This window comes from Haplochromis burtoni, unplaced genomic scaffold (genome assembly GCF_018398535.1).
Source record: "Haplochromis burtoni strain Fernald_Lab_line unplaced genomic scaffold, NCSU_Asbu1 Contig_23, whole genome shotgun sequence".
In the NCBI taxonomy this organism is placed as follows: domain Eukaryota; kingdom Metazoa; phylum Chordata; class Actinopteri; order Cichliformes; family Cichlidae; genus Haplochromis; species Haplochromis burtoni.
Window position 1 is genome coordinate 545,415 of NW_024582384.1, and position 19,255 is coordinate 564,669.

Genomic DNA, 19,255 nt, shown 5'->3' on the forward strand with positions numbered 1-19,255 from the left:
TTATTGTGGAACTGGCTCCAAGGAAACATCAAGCACTCAGGGACTGAGCAAGGCTCTCATGACTCTTTTGAGTTTTTGTGCTAAACACATTATAGTATTTGCTGTTGCCGCTGAGCCGTCTCTGTGTCCATCTCAGTCTATGTGGAAACTTAGTCACAGGTCTTTATTCATGAAACCATTCTGGGAAATGTTCCTTCTTATGAGGCTGTATTAATCATAACCTTGGAGCACCACAAAGTCTGACAGCTCAGTATTTACTTTTAAAATGTCAGGCGTCAGTGCCGGGGAGACTTATTTTACTTGTTTAATCATTAACAAATTTACTTTTAAAAAAGTCTAAAGCATGGGGGGAAAGTTCAAGTTAAGGCCTTTGCTTAACAGTTGTTGCACCAAGCGAAGTGCAGGAGGTGCCTGATGAGCTCAAAGGCACGACGTTGGCAAAGTTCAGCTCATTTGAACCTTGACCACTCCACACCATGATGAATGCTCACACAATTAGAAGACAAAAACAGAGCAATGCTGACTGCCAAACTCCCGCATCGAGCAATCAGGAGTAAAACGCTTTTTAATGGAAGCAGATTGCCATCCAATTAGTCATGTGGCTTGTTGATAGGTTAGATTTGTTAGCTGCCCTCCCATTGGCTCCACTGATGTGTTAAACTCTCATTTTAATTCAGGTAATGAGTAAAAGAGGAGCAGCTTTCGTTACTCCTTACTGCATGAAAGCATACCACAACCAAGATGAAGAAGAAATATAAGCTTTGTCATGGACTTAAAAAGGCCTTGAAGTTAGTAAAGGTTGAGATGCATCATGGATAAAATATAAGATTCGATGTTCTTGGAGTTTGCCCCACACCAGGGATTAATACTGTGTACATCTCAGCCTCGGTTGTTTCTATCTCGACTGATCTTTCAGTGTGATGCTACATTTCATGTCCGTAAATCAGAGGAATGCCCAAGGGTGAACAAAAGATCAGCGAGGTCAGCAGAATCATTAGGAACCATCCCCTGCAGACACAAAGATCCAAACAAAATTCACAGCTATGTAACCAGTCCATGCTGAAGCACTTGGCTGTGCAAACTTCATCAACCTCAGGCTCTGCCAACAGCAGGAAAAACATCTGCCATACTGCTCTGTGGCCAAAAACAATGGCTAGATCAGTATCGAACTTGTCTGTTTTTTGCTGCAATTGTGCTGTTTCCTTGACTCCAACATGGCCCTGTCACTCCACAAAAGCTGCCCAGAAAATGCGCAGTCACAAGTCACAGCAGGGTGGGAGAGGGGGGAACCCTGTCGTCAGGGTACAAGATGTTTTTTGTTTTGTTTTTTAAAAAGGGGGGAAATTAAAAGCAAAAAAAGACAGAAGAAGGGGAAGGAGGGGGCTAGGTGGAAAAGAGAAAAACCAGAAGAGCTACGTGGCTCTGTGTCCTCATCACAACCCACCTACACACACAAACAGAGGAACCTGTGTATACACACACACTGGTTAGACAATATAGTTTTCATCTGTGTGCTAGTCAGAACCGGCCCCTATGAGTTTGTAAATGACAGACAGCAACAGAAAACTTTAATGATATATTTAAAAAACTGCAAATTTACATTTACCTCATATGTTATTTGACCTACATAGGGTTTATTTTTTCTGTAAAACATATTTGATATGTTAGCCTGTAACTTTTTCTCCTTACTGCCGATGCTCGATCATTATCTTCCCATTTTTCAGGGAAAATCAGCTTTACCGAGAGAACTCTCAGAACACGAGCAACTTGTGAAAACGAGGAACTGTCTTTGGCACAGGGTCTCCATTTGTTTTGTGCAATACTGATAAATGTTTGGCGATCTGCACTGGATTTCAGTGCTGGAAGAGCTCAGTGTGAAAACAAACCTTCTCATTTATAACAATGTCACTGGGCAGAAAAAACAAACTGAAATGGGGAAGGAAAAGATCTCCCACTTAAGATTTGATGAGCATGTTTGACTTGGAGCAGGTGGATGTGAGCCAAGCTCAGTCTGCTGCTGGATTGTCTCCAATCATGTGAGGATTTATTCTTATGAAGCAACTCCTCCACTTATCCACTGGACCAAACAGCAGCGCCAACGGTGAAGGCACAATAAGCCACACTGATGGTAATCGCTGGGTGAGGAGGATTAAATTACATTCCCTGCCAACGATTTAGCAATGTTGATTTATTTGCCTGATTTCATCTCCTTCCCCGACCTCCTCCCAGTCACTAAAACACATGATTTATGATGTTTCAGTGGGTAAGGACAATCTGTTTGTCATCTCCAGATTTAATCAACAATGAGCTCACTGACTGATCATTTGACCTTTATAGCTTTATACCTGACAGTTTCATTTCAAATGAAAGTACATAATCAATAACAAGAACTAAGATAAGCTCCTATTAAATGAATCACCAGTAATTATTACCTTGGGCAGTAATTATGAGCCAGAATGAATTCAGTATCGTTAGTTATGATTAAGCCTGTAGTTGTCTGTGAAACAGCTACAGGCACCAGCTGCTGATCACATCACAATTCTTAATGTCTAAGAAGATGAAATTGTGCCTGAGGCATCAATCCAGCGAGACCCATTCTGTGGAATCTAAAGGGCAAAGATTCAGCTGCTATTATAGTAGCTAGGCTCAGACGTGCACTCAATTGCCAGTTTACCAATCTAAAATTATCTACACTGAGGAAAGTTAAAACATCAACAAATGTACGCCTGGCTGGGTGTAACACAACAATATATGAGACCACCAACACCCCCATAAAGTTGATTTATTACTGTTTTTAAACAGTTTTAAAAACTAAAGTGACATTTTATAGCCTTCGTGAGTATTAACAGAGGAACCTAACTCATTTAATAGCTGATAATAATGCAGATAAACCAAGAAATAAATGAATCATTCAGTTAACGTTAATATTGATTATTAACAGTATGTCATAAGGCAACTACTAGTAACTAGGCAGAGATGATATAAGCAGTTTTTAGAGGAAGAGCTCGCAGAAAATGCGTGGATAGATGTTCACGTGTGAAAAGAAACAACTGATGCGAAGTTTTCACTAGTTTTTATAAAAAGCTGAGTGATTTAACCCGAACAACCAAAAACTAAAGCTCTCAAAAAAAAGACTATTACCATTTTAAGCTGAAAGACGCTGCTTTTTCACTCATTTTCAGTTTAGTCCTTGAAGCTGACCATTTTCAAAGAAATGTTTTTTGTTTGTATGTTAAGGCTCTTAACACTGGCCTATGAATAATTCAAGCAAAAGTAAGATACAAACATCAAGGGAGGAACCAGTGTTGTGTTTACACATAAATGTATTACACAGGAACTCAACTGAAAACCAGAAGCAGCAAGTTTTATGGAGTGATGACTTCAAATTTGAAAATTCTGGTCAGGAGAGACAACATGAGTGCTTACTGCAGTCTGTAAAACACAGTGGAGGCTCTGCCAGTTTGGTTAGATTTTGATTCATCGTGCAATACTATCAGGAGAGCATCAGGCTGGAAACAACTGGCCTCATTAGATCTCAGGACTCAACATTAGCAGTGTGGGATCATCTTGACAGAGAGCAGAACAAAAGGCAGCCAAAATCCAAAGAAGAGCTTTGAATGTCCTCCAAGAAGCCGCGAAAAATATTCCTGAAAACTTCTTAAAGAAATTACAGGAAAACTTACCTAAGAGAGTTCCGGATGGGTTGAAGAATGGAGAAGTCAAATATTGACTTTCACGTTCATAAAAATTGTGCAATCACTATTTTGCATTATATTTCCATTTGTGTTCGCGTGTTTCAATAAATTGCTGCACCCATTTCCTATAAACTCTGAGATCAGCAGGTCTCAGTTTGCTTTTCAATCAACTCAGTGACTGTGTAAAAGACACGTTTACTGTTGTAAATGTTTACTTTGACACGCAAAGCACAGCATACTGATGTTTATCAACGTTAAAGCTTCAGTTGCTTATTATTTTGCAGCTTCACTTCGTGTGTGTGGTAGTGGATTTGGAAGCGGGTTTTGAGCGCGTGAGCTGGGGTGTATCTGAATATCAAGAAACACCCCACCTGCTGTTCAAACCAATGAACTTCCAGATGAATATTATAATGAAACATGTGATCCAATTCCAGCATATACACTTTATTAAAAACATTAGAAGCAGAGCCCCCCTAAATTTAAGAGCCCGATGGTGGTTGAGTTAAGTTGCTGGCTCAGTGCTCACACGCATGAGCTGGTGGGGTGTTTGAATCTCATGTGTTTTATGTAGCACCGCCACCTGCTGTTCAAACCAATAAACTACCAGATGAGGTTGAATACATATATAAATAAAAACATTCAAGTGAAGAAGTTTCTACGATGTTTGGTGAGAGCACTGCAGAGTAGGCTGTCAGTTCAGGTCCTGTGTTGCTTGGCTGGACAGCTACTGTTATTACAACCTTTTGCTTAATATCAGCATCAAGTGAATGGACAACAGTTTGCTTTTTATATATAATCTGTATGTAAACAAATACAGACGTTTATTGAAAACTGTCAAATATGTACACACGTAAAAATACGGAAAAATAAAGTGGGTTATTAACATCGACACAGGTATTTGATGTATTATGTCATGAGCTCTCCTCAGATCAAAGCACAAAATAATTATCAGTCTAATTATGCACATTTTTGCCATTTAAGCAAAAACAAAACATGCATATTCAATGAACTGTGAAAACAGACCATATATGATGCGCACAGTGAGGACAAAGATTGGGAAACCTCAGCAGGATGAAAGTGTTTATGGAAGTTGCTGTGATTGCACAGTTAGCATTCCCAAAGAGCTTTCAGCTGGAGCCAATGGAATAATCACCAATTTAAGTTCACTAAGGCATTACACATTTTTAAAAAAGGGTAAATAACAAAGCACATGACTTCTATAGTGAAACAAACAATCACAAAAGAGCAGGGTTCACTAAAAGACACTATAAGTAGAGACTGGCAGCAAAGACGATGTCTCTCTTGATCTTTGTTATTCCTGCAGGGAGAGAAACACAATTCAAACTCTGTCACAACTTTTACATGAACAATTACAGAATCTAGTTTTGGCTTCTTCATAAAACGTAAATGGTTTGTTAAAAACATGCACTAAATGCATGCACTAAATAAAGTTTATGATGCACAGGTGTACTGTCAATGTAGTTTTAACAATACAAAAATAAATTAACAAAAACCAACAAAAAACAGTGAAAAATGTCCAACTTTTTAAGGATTTGTCATGTTAGACTACATTTAGAAAGGGAGCTAATATTCATTCAAATGAAAAATTGGTGCAATGTGTTTCCTACCTTCAGCAAACTTATTCTCCAGCTCTGTGTTGCCGATGGCTTTAGATGCAGAGCACATTTGTCTCAGGACCTCCTCCAGACGACGCATGCAACGGATGATGCTCCCTAAACAGAAATCCAGAGTGTAGATACATGTTAGAAATCTTAGACAGATATAAAGATATATATCATCAATCTATATTTTTTGAGAGTAAATGTGTTCACTTTGTATCAAATAACTCATCTGACCCACAAAATCTGCCTCAAATAGAAAATATTTCCTGATACTGGAGAAAGGAACCAATAAATTGTGATCTTAATAATTAAACGCCTGCAGATTGTATGAGAAGTAACAAACCTTCAAAGACGTCGGTCATTTTGCAGATTTGAGCAAACGTGGCCCCGTTGGCCCAGGCATAAACCACGTCCATTAGGTGGGGTTTAAATTGGTTCAGATAGCTCTCTTCGTCCACCTCCAGCTTGGCGTCTGCTGACACTTTGGCGATGCGCTTTGCACATTCCTGAACACAACAGAAACAGTGATGCTTTCATTTCTACTAAAGTTCACGCATTTAACAAGATACAGCTCCACTCTGATGCCGTCTCACCTGCATCTGTCTCAGCGGTGCAGCGAGCTGCTCAGTTAGTTTTGGCATCTCGCTGGCCTGGAGGAAAAAAAACACAACATTTAAATAATTAGTACAAGTACCATATAAATGTTAATGTTATTAAATCATAATACAGCATAACTCCTGCACGCATGTCTAAGTTTTCCAGAAAATACAGAAGGAATACAAGGAGGAAAGACATCAGTAATTATCTTAGCGAAGCATCAAATAAATTTGTGGAGGTTTATGAGAAATTCCCAAACAATCTGAAGTCCATCCTTCTACAGTGAGGAAGATTATTCATTATCAAATGGAAAGACAGTTGCCAGGTGGGCATCCAAGCTAAATTCACAGCAAGGTCAGAATATTCAATGATCAGGGAAACTGCAAAAAATCCAGGAGCTGCATCTCACTCTATGGGAGTGTTGGCATGTTAAAGGCCCAAATGTCATGATAATTAAATTAGAAAAAGAATGAACAAGTATGCTTGTATGGAAGGACTACAAGGAGAAAGTGACTTCCCTTAGGAAGAACATGGATAAGGTTTGCAAAGTTGCACAAAACAAAATGACTCATCAAGGAACCAAAGCATATCAGCAGCTCATATCACCTCTCACTAACTGGCAGGAGCGTAATGGAGGGGTCATGACTTTGCCTAATTTTACAGCCACTGTACCTGGGCACTTTGTAGTCATTGAATCAAGCACGATCTCCACTGTATATCGAAGTATCCTAGAATCAAATGTAAGTCTCCGTCTCACAACAATTTGAGATACTAATGTTATTTTCATCAGAAAGCTTAGGGCCTCCTAGGCTGCCGGTATCACTTTTATAAGCAGCCACATCTGCTCTTTAAATATTTATTGTGGTCTGGATTTTTATTTTTCAATACAGCAGTATTGAAGTCAGGTGGTATTTATACATATTCTAGTGTGCTATTTTGCATTCGAGCAGCTGTTTGGTCTGCAGATGCAAACTAATATTAACATGCACTTGATCTCAGTGAATATCTGTTTGGTGGCTCCTCTGAGAAGCTAATGTGCAGGATTAGAGGTCTGTTCACGTCTGCAAGTTATCGAGAAGGTGATGAACTTGGCTCAATAAGTAACAAATGTACAATTTATTTTCAGGTGTTCTTCCGACCAACGCTGAAGTCCTTTAAAAACATGCTAATTGGCTAAAGTCCCCCATCATCAACAGCTAAAATAGCAGCAGGTCGTCTTTAAAGACAACAGCTGTGCACTCACATGCGCACCGGATTTATTGGAAACATGACAGCTGCTTGTCATTATTCGCTGTGTAAACATTTGAAGCTGGCTAATAAGAGACAGTCGGATATGGGATTGAGGTCAGAATTTTCCCGTTCACAGGACTGAGCTAATGAGAAACCAATGAAAGTCTGTTTAAACATGTGCTGATGCTGGATCAACCTATTTTGAGAGTTTGGTGTTTGCTTTGACTGTAAAGCAGGAGAAGAAGCCAAGAATGTGAAAGCAGCTCGAACTTACAGGAATGGGAATAAGGTGTTTATTTTAGTGTTCGGGAAAAGATGAATCTTTGTACATAGAATGAGTGATGCATTTGTGTTTGTTTGTCCCTACGTTTTCCTGGAAGACAAAGCAGGACAGCAGGGCGGTGGCTTGCTCAACTGTCAGATCATTGAAGAGACCGTTGAACATCATCTCAGTCAGCAGGAGCTCGTCGGCACTGGAGATATTTATACAGAAACTTAATTATATAATGACTTTGCTTCAATATCTTGATCTTTTGAAAACAGCAGCTATAAAAGAAATGTGAGGTGGAACACGGAGTAAGAATCTGCTTTTTTATGCTAAATATCTAATTGTAAGACATCAAAACAAAAGCTAGGAATAGGAACTTTAGGCGACTCACGTAACCCCAGTTCTCAGGGTAGCATGAGTGAGATGCCCTTTTTGCTGGGGTGAAGTGAGTATAACTGCCTATCTTTAAAAAAATAAAAAAATAAAAAAGGCCACATAGTAGTGCAAGCTTCATAAGGTTGGGTGGCTGTCCAACGTGGTCGTTTCAATCATCAGCCAATCAGGATTGTTGTAATGGAATAAGGCTTTTAAGGAGGTGCATCCCATGCTGAGACATCTCACTCATGCTGCTGTGAGAGCCGGGGTTACACAAGTAACCTGAAGTTTTCAGGTTCATCCATACAGACGCAGCTCAAACATTTTCTTCACTGTCCCAGCTTTGTGTGTGTGTGCCCCGCCCTCCCCTACCTGCTAATTTCACAGGCGACCCGCCCTTTCATCTCAATGACGTCAGAGGGACTGGCAAAGCCAAGTCTTCGAAGAACTCTCTTTCTGCACTTCAGCTGGTCCATCTGCAAGATGGTTCGCGCTTTTTTGAGGTCTCGCTTGGCTGTTCGAACATCTGCTGCGATCTGAAACAAACACACACACACACACACAGTTATGTTATGCAAATTTCTTCATTTTTAACTTGTTGAACTTTGATTTCAGGGTTTCTTAAAGTCTCAAAAAGCTGTGTGATAGGTTCCAGTTTAGCACATCAGAAAACTTCAAGCAACTTTAGCTGTCAGAGTGATGAAGAGGAATGTGAAAGACAATTGCATCAGATGTTCATGTGCATGCTTATCTCATACCAACTATTTAATTTATCCACTTCAACCTCTTCTACTGTGTTTAACACACACACACACACACACACACACAAAGACTTCACCAGCACTGCTCATCGATCAAAGAAAGAAGCAAAGACTTCTCTGTAATGGTGACTGGATGTGTTGGTAAAGATAAGTGACATCACAGGAACACTTAAAGCTAAAGCTAAGACTTTTTAGTGCTTGTGCATCTGTAAGATGTGCTGAGTTCAGCCAGTGCTACCTGTTTGGCTAAACAAATAATATAAATGAGACACCAGAAATGGTAGCATCTGTAAAAACCAATAAAAAGATGAACCTGAGGATTAGCAGCAGTTTTGTTTCATTTTGGTGTTCAAAGAAAGCAAAATTTAATTTACTGGACCTCTGAATGTAGGAATAACATTCACAAGCGGTCATTTTTCCTGTTTGCCTGTATGCACATATTTGACCACAACTGAACAGAAATATCCAATTAAAAGAAATCAAGTCTCATCTAACAAAAGGTACTTTTTGTAGATAAACAGGAAAGTTCAAACACTGAGAAATTAGAAGTGTTTAGCTGTTATTTGTTATAGTAACCTGTTGTGGTATAGACAATACACCCCAATATCAATCAAAGCTACCAATAAATAACCCTAACCAAAAGTGATGTTTTGTTCCAACACAAAGGTGATAGACAAATAAATACTTTGTTAGTACCTTGTTGCGATATACGGCCCCACAGGGTAGTAACAAAGTGTTCAACAGTGTAAGAACCTTTGAATTCACTGAAACAGTGCTCAGAGTCGCTTCCAGAGAAGCCATGATCAAAACCATTACCAAGTCAGAGAAAAAGCAAAGAACAACAGGTTATAAATAAAAATGGCAAACTGGAGACCAATACACACACTCATTAACTCATTCCTAGCCTTCAGGCAGCTAATTCTCACACTCTTTATTTTCACACTCTTGATCAGCGGTGTGATGAGGCAACTGGTTAAAACCAGCCACATAGTTGTTCCCGACCGTATAGCATTACTCACGCTTACTAGTTTACAGCTGACACAGTGGATACCCCAGTGACAGTGATGTTTACTTACGCAAACATCACTTACCAGGCAAACACAAATGCAAATCATGCCACTACAAGCTAGGTTAGCCCAGTTTGCCACCATTTAGTTATGCTCTCATAAGGCCTGACAATTAGCAGGACATCCCATGGCTTAAAATTTGACAAAGTTTCTCACCAGAGCTTTCTTCTCACAGAGAGAATAGACAGATTCCAAGTTGGGGTCACTGTGCAGGGGATGGGTGTACATGCGGTGCTCAAAGGCCTCAATCTTCTGAATAACTTTCTTTAATGCAGGGTCTTTGATGCCCATGTCATCTATGGGGTCAAGCAGAGGAACACCATCTGGAAAACGTTTCTGCACCTCCTGTGGACAAAATGATTGGAGGGAAAAAAATGTAAATGATTCACACTAATATCTTCAACACCTTGAGAAATGGCTCTACTTTGTACCTGTATGGACTTGAGCATGAGCTGTCTGTTGTCATAGGGCCTCAGGTCTTTGGGGATGTAAAGACGAACTGAGCTGACAGAAGTGAGGAGATGGAGCATCACTGGAACCACCTGGGCAGAAAAAGGTGATTTTAATTATGGCGCTCCCATTTGTGTATATGAAGTTATGTGTGTTCTTGCGATTGCTCCACCCACCTGCATCTCTCCAGTCTCCCCCGGAGCGGCAGGTTTAGCAGCTTCAGTTGCAGCATCTTTCACACTGTCCTTACTACAGTGGACCAAAACCTCCACGACATACAGCGGCTCTGAGTCTGTAGTCGTCTAAATGGGAAATGTGTGTTAGTCATAGCCACGGGACCTTGGATTCATCTACAGGTGCCACTAACTTACCTTAACATTAGTCTTCTTGCAAAAGTTTACAACCACTCCCCAGCCAAAGTCAGCATCCTCATTTTTTACCTGACAGATGAAAATACAGACTTGTTAAATGATGTGAAAATCTTCCATTATTACTGCTGGTCTAAGCGTGAAGCAGTACCTTGACAAGTCGCCCAGGCTGTAAGAAGGGCAAGCAGTATTTGGGTTTGTGGATGAACTCCTGGATTTCTTTACTCAGTTTGGCCAGCTGCTGTCTGATTTTAAAGTAAGTGACCACACTCTCTTCATTGGGAATCTCAATGGTGTGGTACTGCTCCTCCAACTTCTTAATTTCTGCACAAACACAGTCATTTTAGAATCATCTTAGAACTAGATCACACGTAATTCATACCAGACAACTGAAGATGACACTTTAAACAGTCATCATACTACAAATATACATATACATGCTATTGAAGTCCGTGATTGCTATTTGTGTTCATATTTGTATGTCTGTCAGTTACTACCCAAGTGTGTAGTGTGAACAAGTGCATACAGAAATGCTTACTCTCCACTACACCAGGCAAAGCCCTGTAGTGTTGGAACTGGTAGAAAGACTTCTCCAGCATGTATTCTGGGTTGATCTCCTCCACACGCAGCAGGTTGAGCACCATGTTGTAGGTTAAGTGGAAGGCACTGTTCAAAGGATCTGCAGAGCCCTGCACAGCAGGATTAAAATGGTTAAAATGATTAAAATGTCAGCGATTCCTGACAAAGAACAACTTAAGAATCACTTCTAAAACTTTGGATTCAGTGGTTAAAATAATGCTAGGGACTAAAAAACCTGAAAGTGATGGTAAAAAGCATTTGCAGCAGCCTGGTTAACAGTACCTTGAGTAGCTGTTTACCCACAGCTGGGCTCATCTTCTCATCCACCATGAAAATAACAATCCCTCTGTCGTCCATTCCTCTCCTCCCAGCACGCCCAGACATCTGGATATACTCACCTGATGTTATCTAGACAAGGTGGGAAGATAAATTATATTATAGAACGTCTATGTACATGTGAAATATATGTACAACTGAGAAACTGGTTAAAACAGCATAAATGAAGGTGGAAAAAACAAAACACTGAACATCTGCATATTTATTCAATTACTGCCTAGGCAATTATCTGCATTGCTATGAATCTACATCACTCATCTACTGTTCATTGAATCACACATGGCACTGACTAAGCTCCACATTTTTACCTCTCTTTGCAAAAAAAACCCAAACAAGAGTTTAAATGATCAGATCTTCATTTCACATATGTGCCAATACAAGCTGCAACGCTTGAAGACCTTATAAAGGCTTCAGAGCAACATGCTACATAACAACTGCACACTTGACAGAGCAGCTTTAAAGCACAATTTATGGCGAGCTCTGCATTTTACTGGCCTCAAACAGAAGCCATAGACAGACATATCTTTCTGGAAGTGCAACTTTTCCAAACATCCATACTAATACTGCTGCTGAGAAAATTCTGTATTAAAGACATAAAAGGGGGGGAGACCATTGTGTTTGACTGCGTGAACTTACAAAGCGGTGATTCTTGCCATCAAACTTGCGTGCACTGGTGAAGAGCACAGTGCGAGCTGGCATGTTGATGCCCATGGCGAATGTCTCTGTGGCAAACAAGGCCTGCAATGGAAATAAGGAGCATTAAGCTCATCTCAATATTTACATTTTATCACTTACAAATAGACACTGATGAAACTGCATCCTCGAGGACTAATAAACATGTTCAAAGTGTTCCTCATAAAACATTTGGAAAGCCATTTTCTTTCAAGTGCAAAAAGATTGGAGCTGCCATGAACAGCCGATCAGGCACAAATCTTAAAAAACAAACAAACAAAAAGAAAAACCAACACAAAAGCAGGATTTCCCATAAAGTTTGGAAACTTGTCACAAACCATTTGTATTGGTTTGTGACAAGTTTCCAGTCTGCATTGACTAAATCTTAAAGTTGTGATAAAAAGCCTTTAATAATTACCTGACTTGTGTCTAAGTCTGGATTACAACACGCTGAAACATCTGCTTCTCCAGATGTAAGAGTATTTCTAATTATGTTCTTTTATTTGCCTCCATTTTAGCACATTTTCTTCATTTCACAGTGTTACTGCCATAACAACCAGAAATGACCAACAGCTAAAGTGTAACTCTGTAGTTAAAGTAAAAAGACTGAAGACAAGACTGAAGATAGGCACACATCATCATGAACTGGACGACTGGTTACTTTAAAGATTAGTTTTAATTACACTTGAACAGACTCTCTCAAGGATTCCATGTCAACATATTCATCAAATCCATTAATATGACTATGTACTAAACTTTTGCGCAAATTAAGTATTTCCCCTAAACGTCTGTTACAAACACACTTTTGAAATTTTCAGTCCTGCAGAGACAGACAAATCTCATTAAATTTAGAATCACCAGTACCTTGAGGAGGCCTTCAGAAAAGAGGATCTCTATGGTCTCTTTCAGGATTGGCAGTAGGCCTCCATGATGGATCCCTATCCCCCTCTTTAACAGTGGCAGCACATGCTCGACCTGAAGAACACAAACAAGCTCATTACTGTTGAACTTCTTACTCAGTGACCGTTTTGATCACAGCTGACGAAACCAAAACCAACGTAACTCTCGTAATGGAAAAGTGTGTGGTAGGGTTGTGCTTTGCTGTTGCTCGTGTTGTACCCAATAACAGCTACTAACGCTGTTACTGGGTACAGGACTGATTTTAACAGGACTCATCACAGCAGGAAACAGTGAAGCTTTTTGCTAAGATTTTACAAGGTGTTAAGATCAGGTTCAAAAACCATGTTTAAATAAATAAATAAACCCTTGACAAGCTCAGAGAAAGCTGAGTGTGAGAGCATGTAGAAACACTTACCTGAGGCAGTTTCTTGTCCTCATCTGATAGACAGTCCACTGCATTGTTGAAAACCTCCTCCACCAGACGTTTCTCATCATCTGTAACAAAGAAAGGAGTCAAGTTTGAGTGATTTAAAAATATTATTCAACACATAATTAATCCTGGGAAATGTGGGGTTAACGTGGACCAATGGAGATAGGGGGTTTTGGGGAATTGCCTACAGAGAAACATCAACCACTCAGGAATTGTGCAAGTCTCTGTTGACTTTGGAGTTTTTGTGCCAAACACATTATAGTATTTGCTTTTGCTGGTGGGCGTTCTCTGTCCATCTCAGTTCATGTGGACTGGCCCTCATTCATGGAACCACTTCAAGTCCAATAATTACATTTGTAAGGGAATTTTGCTGTAGCTAAAAGCATAAACAAATAAAATACTGAAAACTTCTTTCTTGCAAGTCTTGCAACATCAAAGGTGTTGACAACTTTATCTCCTTTTTCTGACGTCAGACTGTGTGCTGTGTTACTGTTTGTAGGCCTCTGGTTGGCCAGCATTTCTAGATGATCAGAGTTATATCACCACCTGTTGCTTCAGCATCAACAGCATGCCAAAAATGTTTTGCATTTTCATGTGGAGAGATATTTTTCAAAACAAACATGGAAAAAATCTCATTTTAAATAAGACCTGTATATATGTGGATATACCCTTTTTCTCCGGTCTACTGAAATTATCTCAGTATCTACAATTTTTCTTAAGAAAAACAAAAAACAAAAGCTTTACTGAAACCACAAGAACACAAGAAACTTGTGAAAATGAGGAACTGTCTTTGGCACAGTGTCTCCATTTGTTTTGTGCAATACTGATAAATGTTTGGCGATCTGCACGGGATTTCAGTGCTGGAAGAGCTCAGTGTGAAAACAAACCTTCTCATTTACAATAATGTCACTGGGCAGAAAAAACAAACTGAAATGGGGAAGGAAAAGATCTCCCACTTAAGATTTGACGAGCATGTTTGACTTGGAGCAGGTGGATGTGAGCCAAGCTCAGTCTGCTGCTGGACTGTCTCCAATCATGCGGAGATTTATTCTTATGAAGCAACTCCTCCACTTATCCACTGGACCAAACAGCAGCACCAACGGCGAAGGCACAATAAGCTACACTGATGGCACTCACTGGGTGAGGAGGATAAAATTACATTCCCTGCCAACAATTTAGCAATGTTGATTTATTTGCCAAATCTCATCTTCTTCCCCCGCTCTCTGAACAGTTTGTCACAAAAACAGGTGGTGTTGATGTTTCAGTTGGTAAAGAAAATCCATTTGCCATCTCAAAAATCTGCTCACTGACTGGTCTTGTGACCTGACACCTCATAAGTGACAAATGCAGTGAAGCTATTGGTCAAAAGAAGCATCATCACTGTATAATAATATTCTCATGATCAAATTATAAAAAGTCAATCATTTCTATTCTTATTAGAGGAAAAAAATAAGCTTTTAATCTGTAATATTCAGAACTTGACTGACAAAGAGTCTGACCTCACCTCATTCAGCACACAGAGCTACAAGCCAAATGCCAGAAACACATCCTTTGATATTAATCTATCAGCTTAGGTGTCAGCAGTAAACTTTCAATTATTCACACATTGCACTTATCAAACAGCACGTTTGCAAAGACCTTCTCAAAGTCTATCGGTGCTTTCATGACTGCAAACAACTTAACTTGACTGACTATACTGCTACTCTCACCAGAGACATGGCCGCACGCTTTCGTGGGGAAAATACTGACACACACACACAGATTAGAGAGTTTCCAGGAATGCACATACCTCTGTTAAAGTCCAGTTTAGCCACCTGCAGAGCGTAGGCCTCACACTCTTTCTTACTGAAGCTGAAAATAATCACTGGCTGGAAGTTCCTCTCCATGATCATCTTCACTATCTTGAACACGCTTGATGGGCCTGATTAAAGTACAAAGACATGCAATCTTATATGAATTACTGAATCAAAGATTTTTACATTAAAATCCAGCAAACCTACACACCTTTAGTGCCTCCTTTCCTTCCTTTTGGATCCCACTTGGCACCTCCGCTGCTGCCCCCAGAATCCCCAGCATCTCTCAGCACCTGCATAGCTGTGTTGAAATTGTCCTCTCTGAATTCTCCCTGGAGAAAAATACAAACACAAAAAAACGTCCTGAATTATACATTACCTTATAGCAGCTGTTTCTAATTGGTGCATCCAAATTTAGAATACACAAATTGTTATTTTAGCCCCACTTGTGTAAAGCAGAATTATCAGTGAATGAGATGAAGCTGAGTCCAAAGAGTTATTCATTCATTTCTTCTGAAAAGCCCTAATGAGTGTTGTTTCCACGTGTCCTTACATTTTCATCAACAACCAGGTGGAGTCCATCACCCCCTGCTGGAAAGATATAGTGTTGCAGTGGAGTGGGGCGGTAGTCTGTGTAGACCACATGGCATGGCTACAGGAGACATTAGAAAAGCATAAATCAATAAACAAGAAAAACTACCCTAAGTCACTCATTTAAACTGTCACCTTCTCACTTAGGGACATTATAAGAACTTTAATTATACTATGAGGCAGTACAACATCCCACCTGCTTGTGTAAGTGACAAATCCACTCAGCAAACTGTTTGGCATTGGGGATGGTGGCTGACAGGAAAACATAATGCACATTATCGGGAAGAAGAATGATGGTCTCCTCCCAAACCACGCCACGCTCTGAAATACACAGACCAGTGAGACGTGTTACCAACCAAAAGCCGTCATGTGACATTTTTTTAACCACAGGGTTAAAATAAACTTTAATTCAACTGAGCCTTAAGTGCTGCTGTTGAGAAATCAGTAAATGAAAAGTCGACAAAGAAGGTATAAACACTGATTTTTCATGCAATTGTTTTACTTTGCTTCCATTTTCATTCACGGCCTCAACTGCACCAGACTGCAGGAAATAAATCGCTAGAAAACATGTTAACGTGTTTACTTTCCTGCGTTTTCTCCATTTCAAATATATATATTTAATTTGACAACATGCCATGTGCAATTTTTTTCAACAGCGTATTAGTAATCTTAGAACATATATTGTATGGACAATTGAAAGCTGCAGGTCCACACCTCCTAATCTTTGAATTCAGACATTTCTGGTGTTACTGCAGGTGTGTAAAATCATTCCTAAAGCCATGCAGTCTGCCTTTGTAGAAATAAAATGAAAGGGTTGTTCTAAAGGGCTCACTGAATTTGAATGTGATGCTGTAATAGGATGCAATTGTTGCAGTGAGTCACTGTGTGAGGGATCCAAGTCAAGTATCCATCCATAACTTACTCATGAATTCTGTTTGTACCCAGGAGAAAATCTATTTGATTCTTGGATGTTCAAAACACACTGATCTGTAATTTTACAGATCGTCTGCATCACTTTTCTATTTTACACCCACCCGTGTCTCTCATGTAATGGATCTCATCGAAGATGACCCACGCCACTTCCCTCATGATCTCAGAGCCTCGGTACAGCATGCTCCTCAGAATCTGGGAGAGAAGAAGTTTATCATTGACCGACCTCTGGATTGAGCAGCATCAAAAAACACTCTTCAATAAGGATATAACTAGCAAATGTAATAATGTCTCAACTCCACACAAAATTGTTTTTTTTACCTCTGTTGTCATGACGAGGCAAGAGGCAGTGGGGTTGATGGTGACGTCACCTGTCATCAGTCCTACATCTTGAAACTCTTCGTACATCTCTCTGTACTTCTGGTTGGAGAGAGCCTTGATGGGGCTGGTGAAGATCACTCTCTGCTTCTCCCTGAGAGCCAGCGCAATGGCATATCTGCAGAAAGATATCAGAGAAAGCTATTAAAAAATGTTTCTAAAGAACTATGAACACCTACTGAGCACAATTGCTGACCAGTCTTCATGTTTTAGTTCATATTAAATGAAAAATGTTTAGAATACCCGTTTTGTTTTGGTTCAGTGTTATGACCAATCAGTGGGCTATAAAGGTTCATAATATCTCTCAGTGCTGCTTTCCAGTGTGTCAGTACATTTACCAAGAAGGCACTGATACAGCACAACAGTGAGTATCATCTCTAGTCTCTATAAACTGTTAATGGTCAGCATCACATTTTCTGTAGTTTGAGTTTAAATTCTAAGCTGTATTTTAGCCAAATATAATCAACTGGAATGAGGAAAAATGTGATCGCTCAGTATAAATTGTTTACTGATGACACTTACTCAGCACAAACGGTCTTCCCTGCAGAGGTGTGTGCAGACACAAGCACAGACTGGTTGTTGTCAATACATAATATGGCCTCCCGCTGGAAGGGATCGAGAACGAAAGGGTACTCCTGCAAGACGAGTAAGATGTATCAGAACAAAAGGAAAGCAATCCCACGGTAATGTCAGTTCGTGAAAACTCAGACTAAGGCCCCCTTATACCTTGGCTGCTTTTCCCACTCGTGGTTTCAGAGGTTTATATTCCTCACTGGCAGGAAGAGCAACCTGTCAGGGAAGTACAGAAATGGCAACAGTTATCATCACTATTTTTTCTGCTTGTTTATTTAAAAATGAATAAAATTCTTAAAAAAAACCAAACAAAAAACAACAGATTTTCTTTACCTCATGTGAACATCCTTCCACTGTTTCCACCTGCTCCACCTTCACCTGAGGCATAAATTCTGCAAGACTGAAAAAAGAAAGAAGAAATAGAACAAACTCTGATGTGAATGAACTCACACAATCAAAATGTTTATCAGAGGGAAAGTGTGATTCGTGTGGAAAACGACACTCAAGCCTGACATTAACTGGCATAATGTGAGCTTATAACCAGCTCTTGTTGTTTAGCTGGGTCCTGTCAGCTGTCCGGAGACAGGAAGGTTGTATGTCTAATATGCTGACAATAACTGTGATGATATCAGGAATAATAAGCATAATTATGCACATTTTCATGTGTTAGAGCGTGCTCTTCGGAGCGCAGGTGAGGAGGAAGAGGATGACATTTTATCCAGTTGCAGGTTGCATTCTCTTTCCTTCACATTTTCACTTCATTGGTGTGGAGGAGCCCTTCTCAGAGAACATCTGAAATAACATTTTGACACCTCCTATATTTCTAATTAGAATATGACAATCATATGTAAGCCCTGTGATAGACTGGTTATATATGCAAGGGGTAACCCACATCTCATGTTATGAGACCTGGGATAAGCTGCTCGATGATAAATGCGTGGATAAACATTCACAAGCAGGGATAATTTAAATATTTCTAATAATATGAAGCTGGTTTTACATCACTTTTTTTATGCTGCTGAGCATTTTAATAACTGTGTCCACTAACACCCTGCATGAACACAACAAAGCTTCCCTTCTTACTTCAGTTCATTCGCCGAAACTGCCTCATGTCGAGGTTTCTTCACAAACACCACTTCCTCTCCACCATCACTGTCTGCCTCTCTCTTGACTCGGGCAGACGGACCGACATCTCTGTCTGTTTCATTTTTGGCTGCAGCTTTCCTATAGAGAGCAGAAACACAAGAGCTGTTAGCCAACATGCACGATTCACCAATGAAGTGCACACAAACACTTAGCTACAAACTCGTGTTCAAGAGAAATGGGCTCAGAGTTATATATGCCATAATATTGTTAACTTTAAGCCCAATAAGCCTTTTTTTGTCCGGTGTTACTATGACTGGCACGAGCACCCATGGCACTACCGTCCTCGCGGAGAAAAAAACTTTCCAAAACAAACACAAAATTTTTCTCCAGAAAATACATATTTACCCTGGTTCTGCCGCCACACTCGACGGTACTTTTTTATTTGTGGTATTTTGTTGTTCATCGTCAAACACGCTGAACAAACCGTCTCCAAAGGTGTCAGCCATGTTTGTTAGGGGCACACTTCCCACAATACAGCACGAGGTTGTTTTCGG

The 19,255-nt window shown here is 39.9% G+C and overlaps 1 protein-coding gene across 1 annotated transcript; it reads right to left on the reverse strand.

The window, feature by feature from the left end:
* Positions 1-4,111: 4,111 nt before the first annotated feature.
* On the reverse strand, positions 4,112-19,249 carry mtrex (Mtr4 exosome RNA helicase). The gene is made up of 27 exons (XM_005917315.3): positions 19,107-19,249; positions 18,699-18,839; positions 17,949-18,015; positions 17,769-17,831; positions 17,565-17,677; positions 16,986-17,160; positions 16,769-16,859; positions 15,931-16,055; positions 15,697-15,795; positions 15,355-15,475; positions 15,140-15,271; positions 13,336-13,415; positions 12,885-12,995; positions 11,985-12,086; positions 11,295-11,420; positions 10,972-11,122; positions 10,585-10,757; positions 10,437-10,505; positions 10,242-10,367; positions 10,047-10,157; positions 9,772-9,960; positions 8,160-8,323; positions 7,512-7,617; positions 5,911-5,967; positions 5,661-5,823; positions 5,324-5,428; positions 4,112-5,013 (listed from the first exon to the last, which is right to left on the reverse strand). Exons 1-27 carry the CDS (start codon positions 19,205-19,207, stop codon positions 4,961-4,963), a joined length of 3,114 nt encoding a protein of 1,037 aa, XP_005917377.1. The 5' UTR covers positions 19,208-19,249; the 3' UTR covers positions 4,112-4,960.
* Between the last annotated feature and the right edge of the window lie 6 nt (positions 19,250-19,255).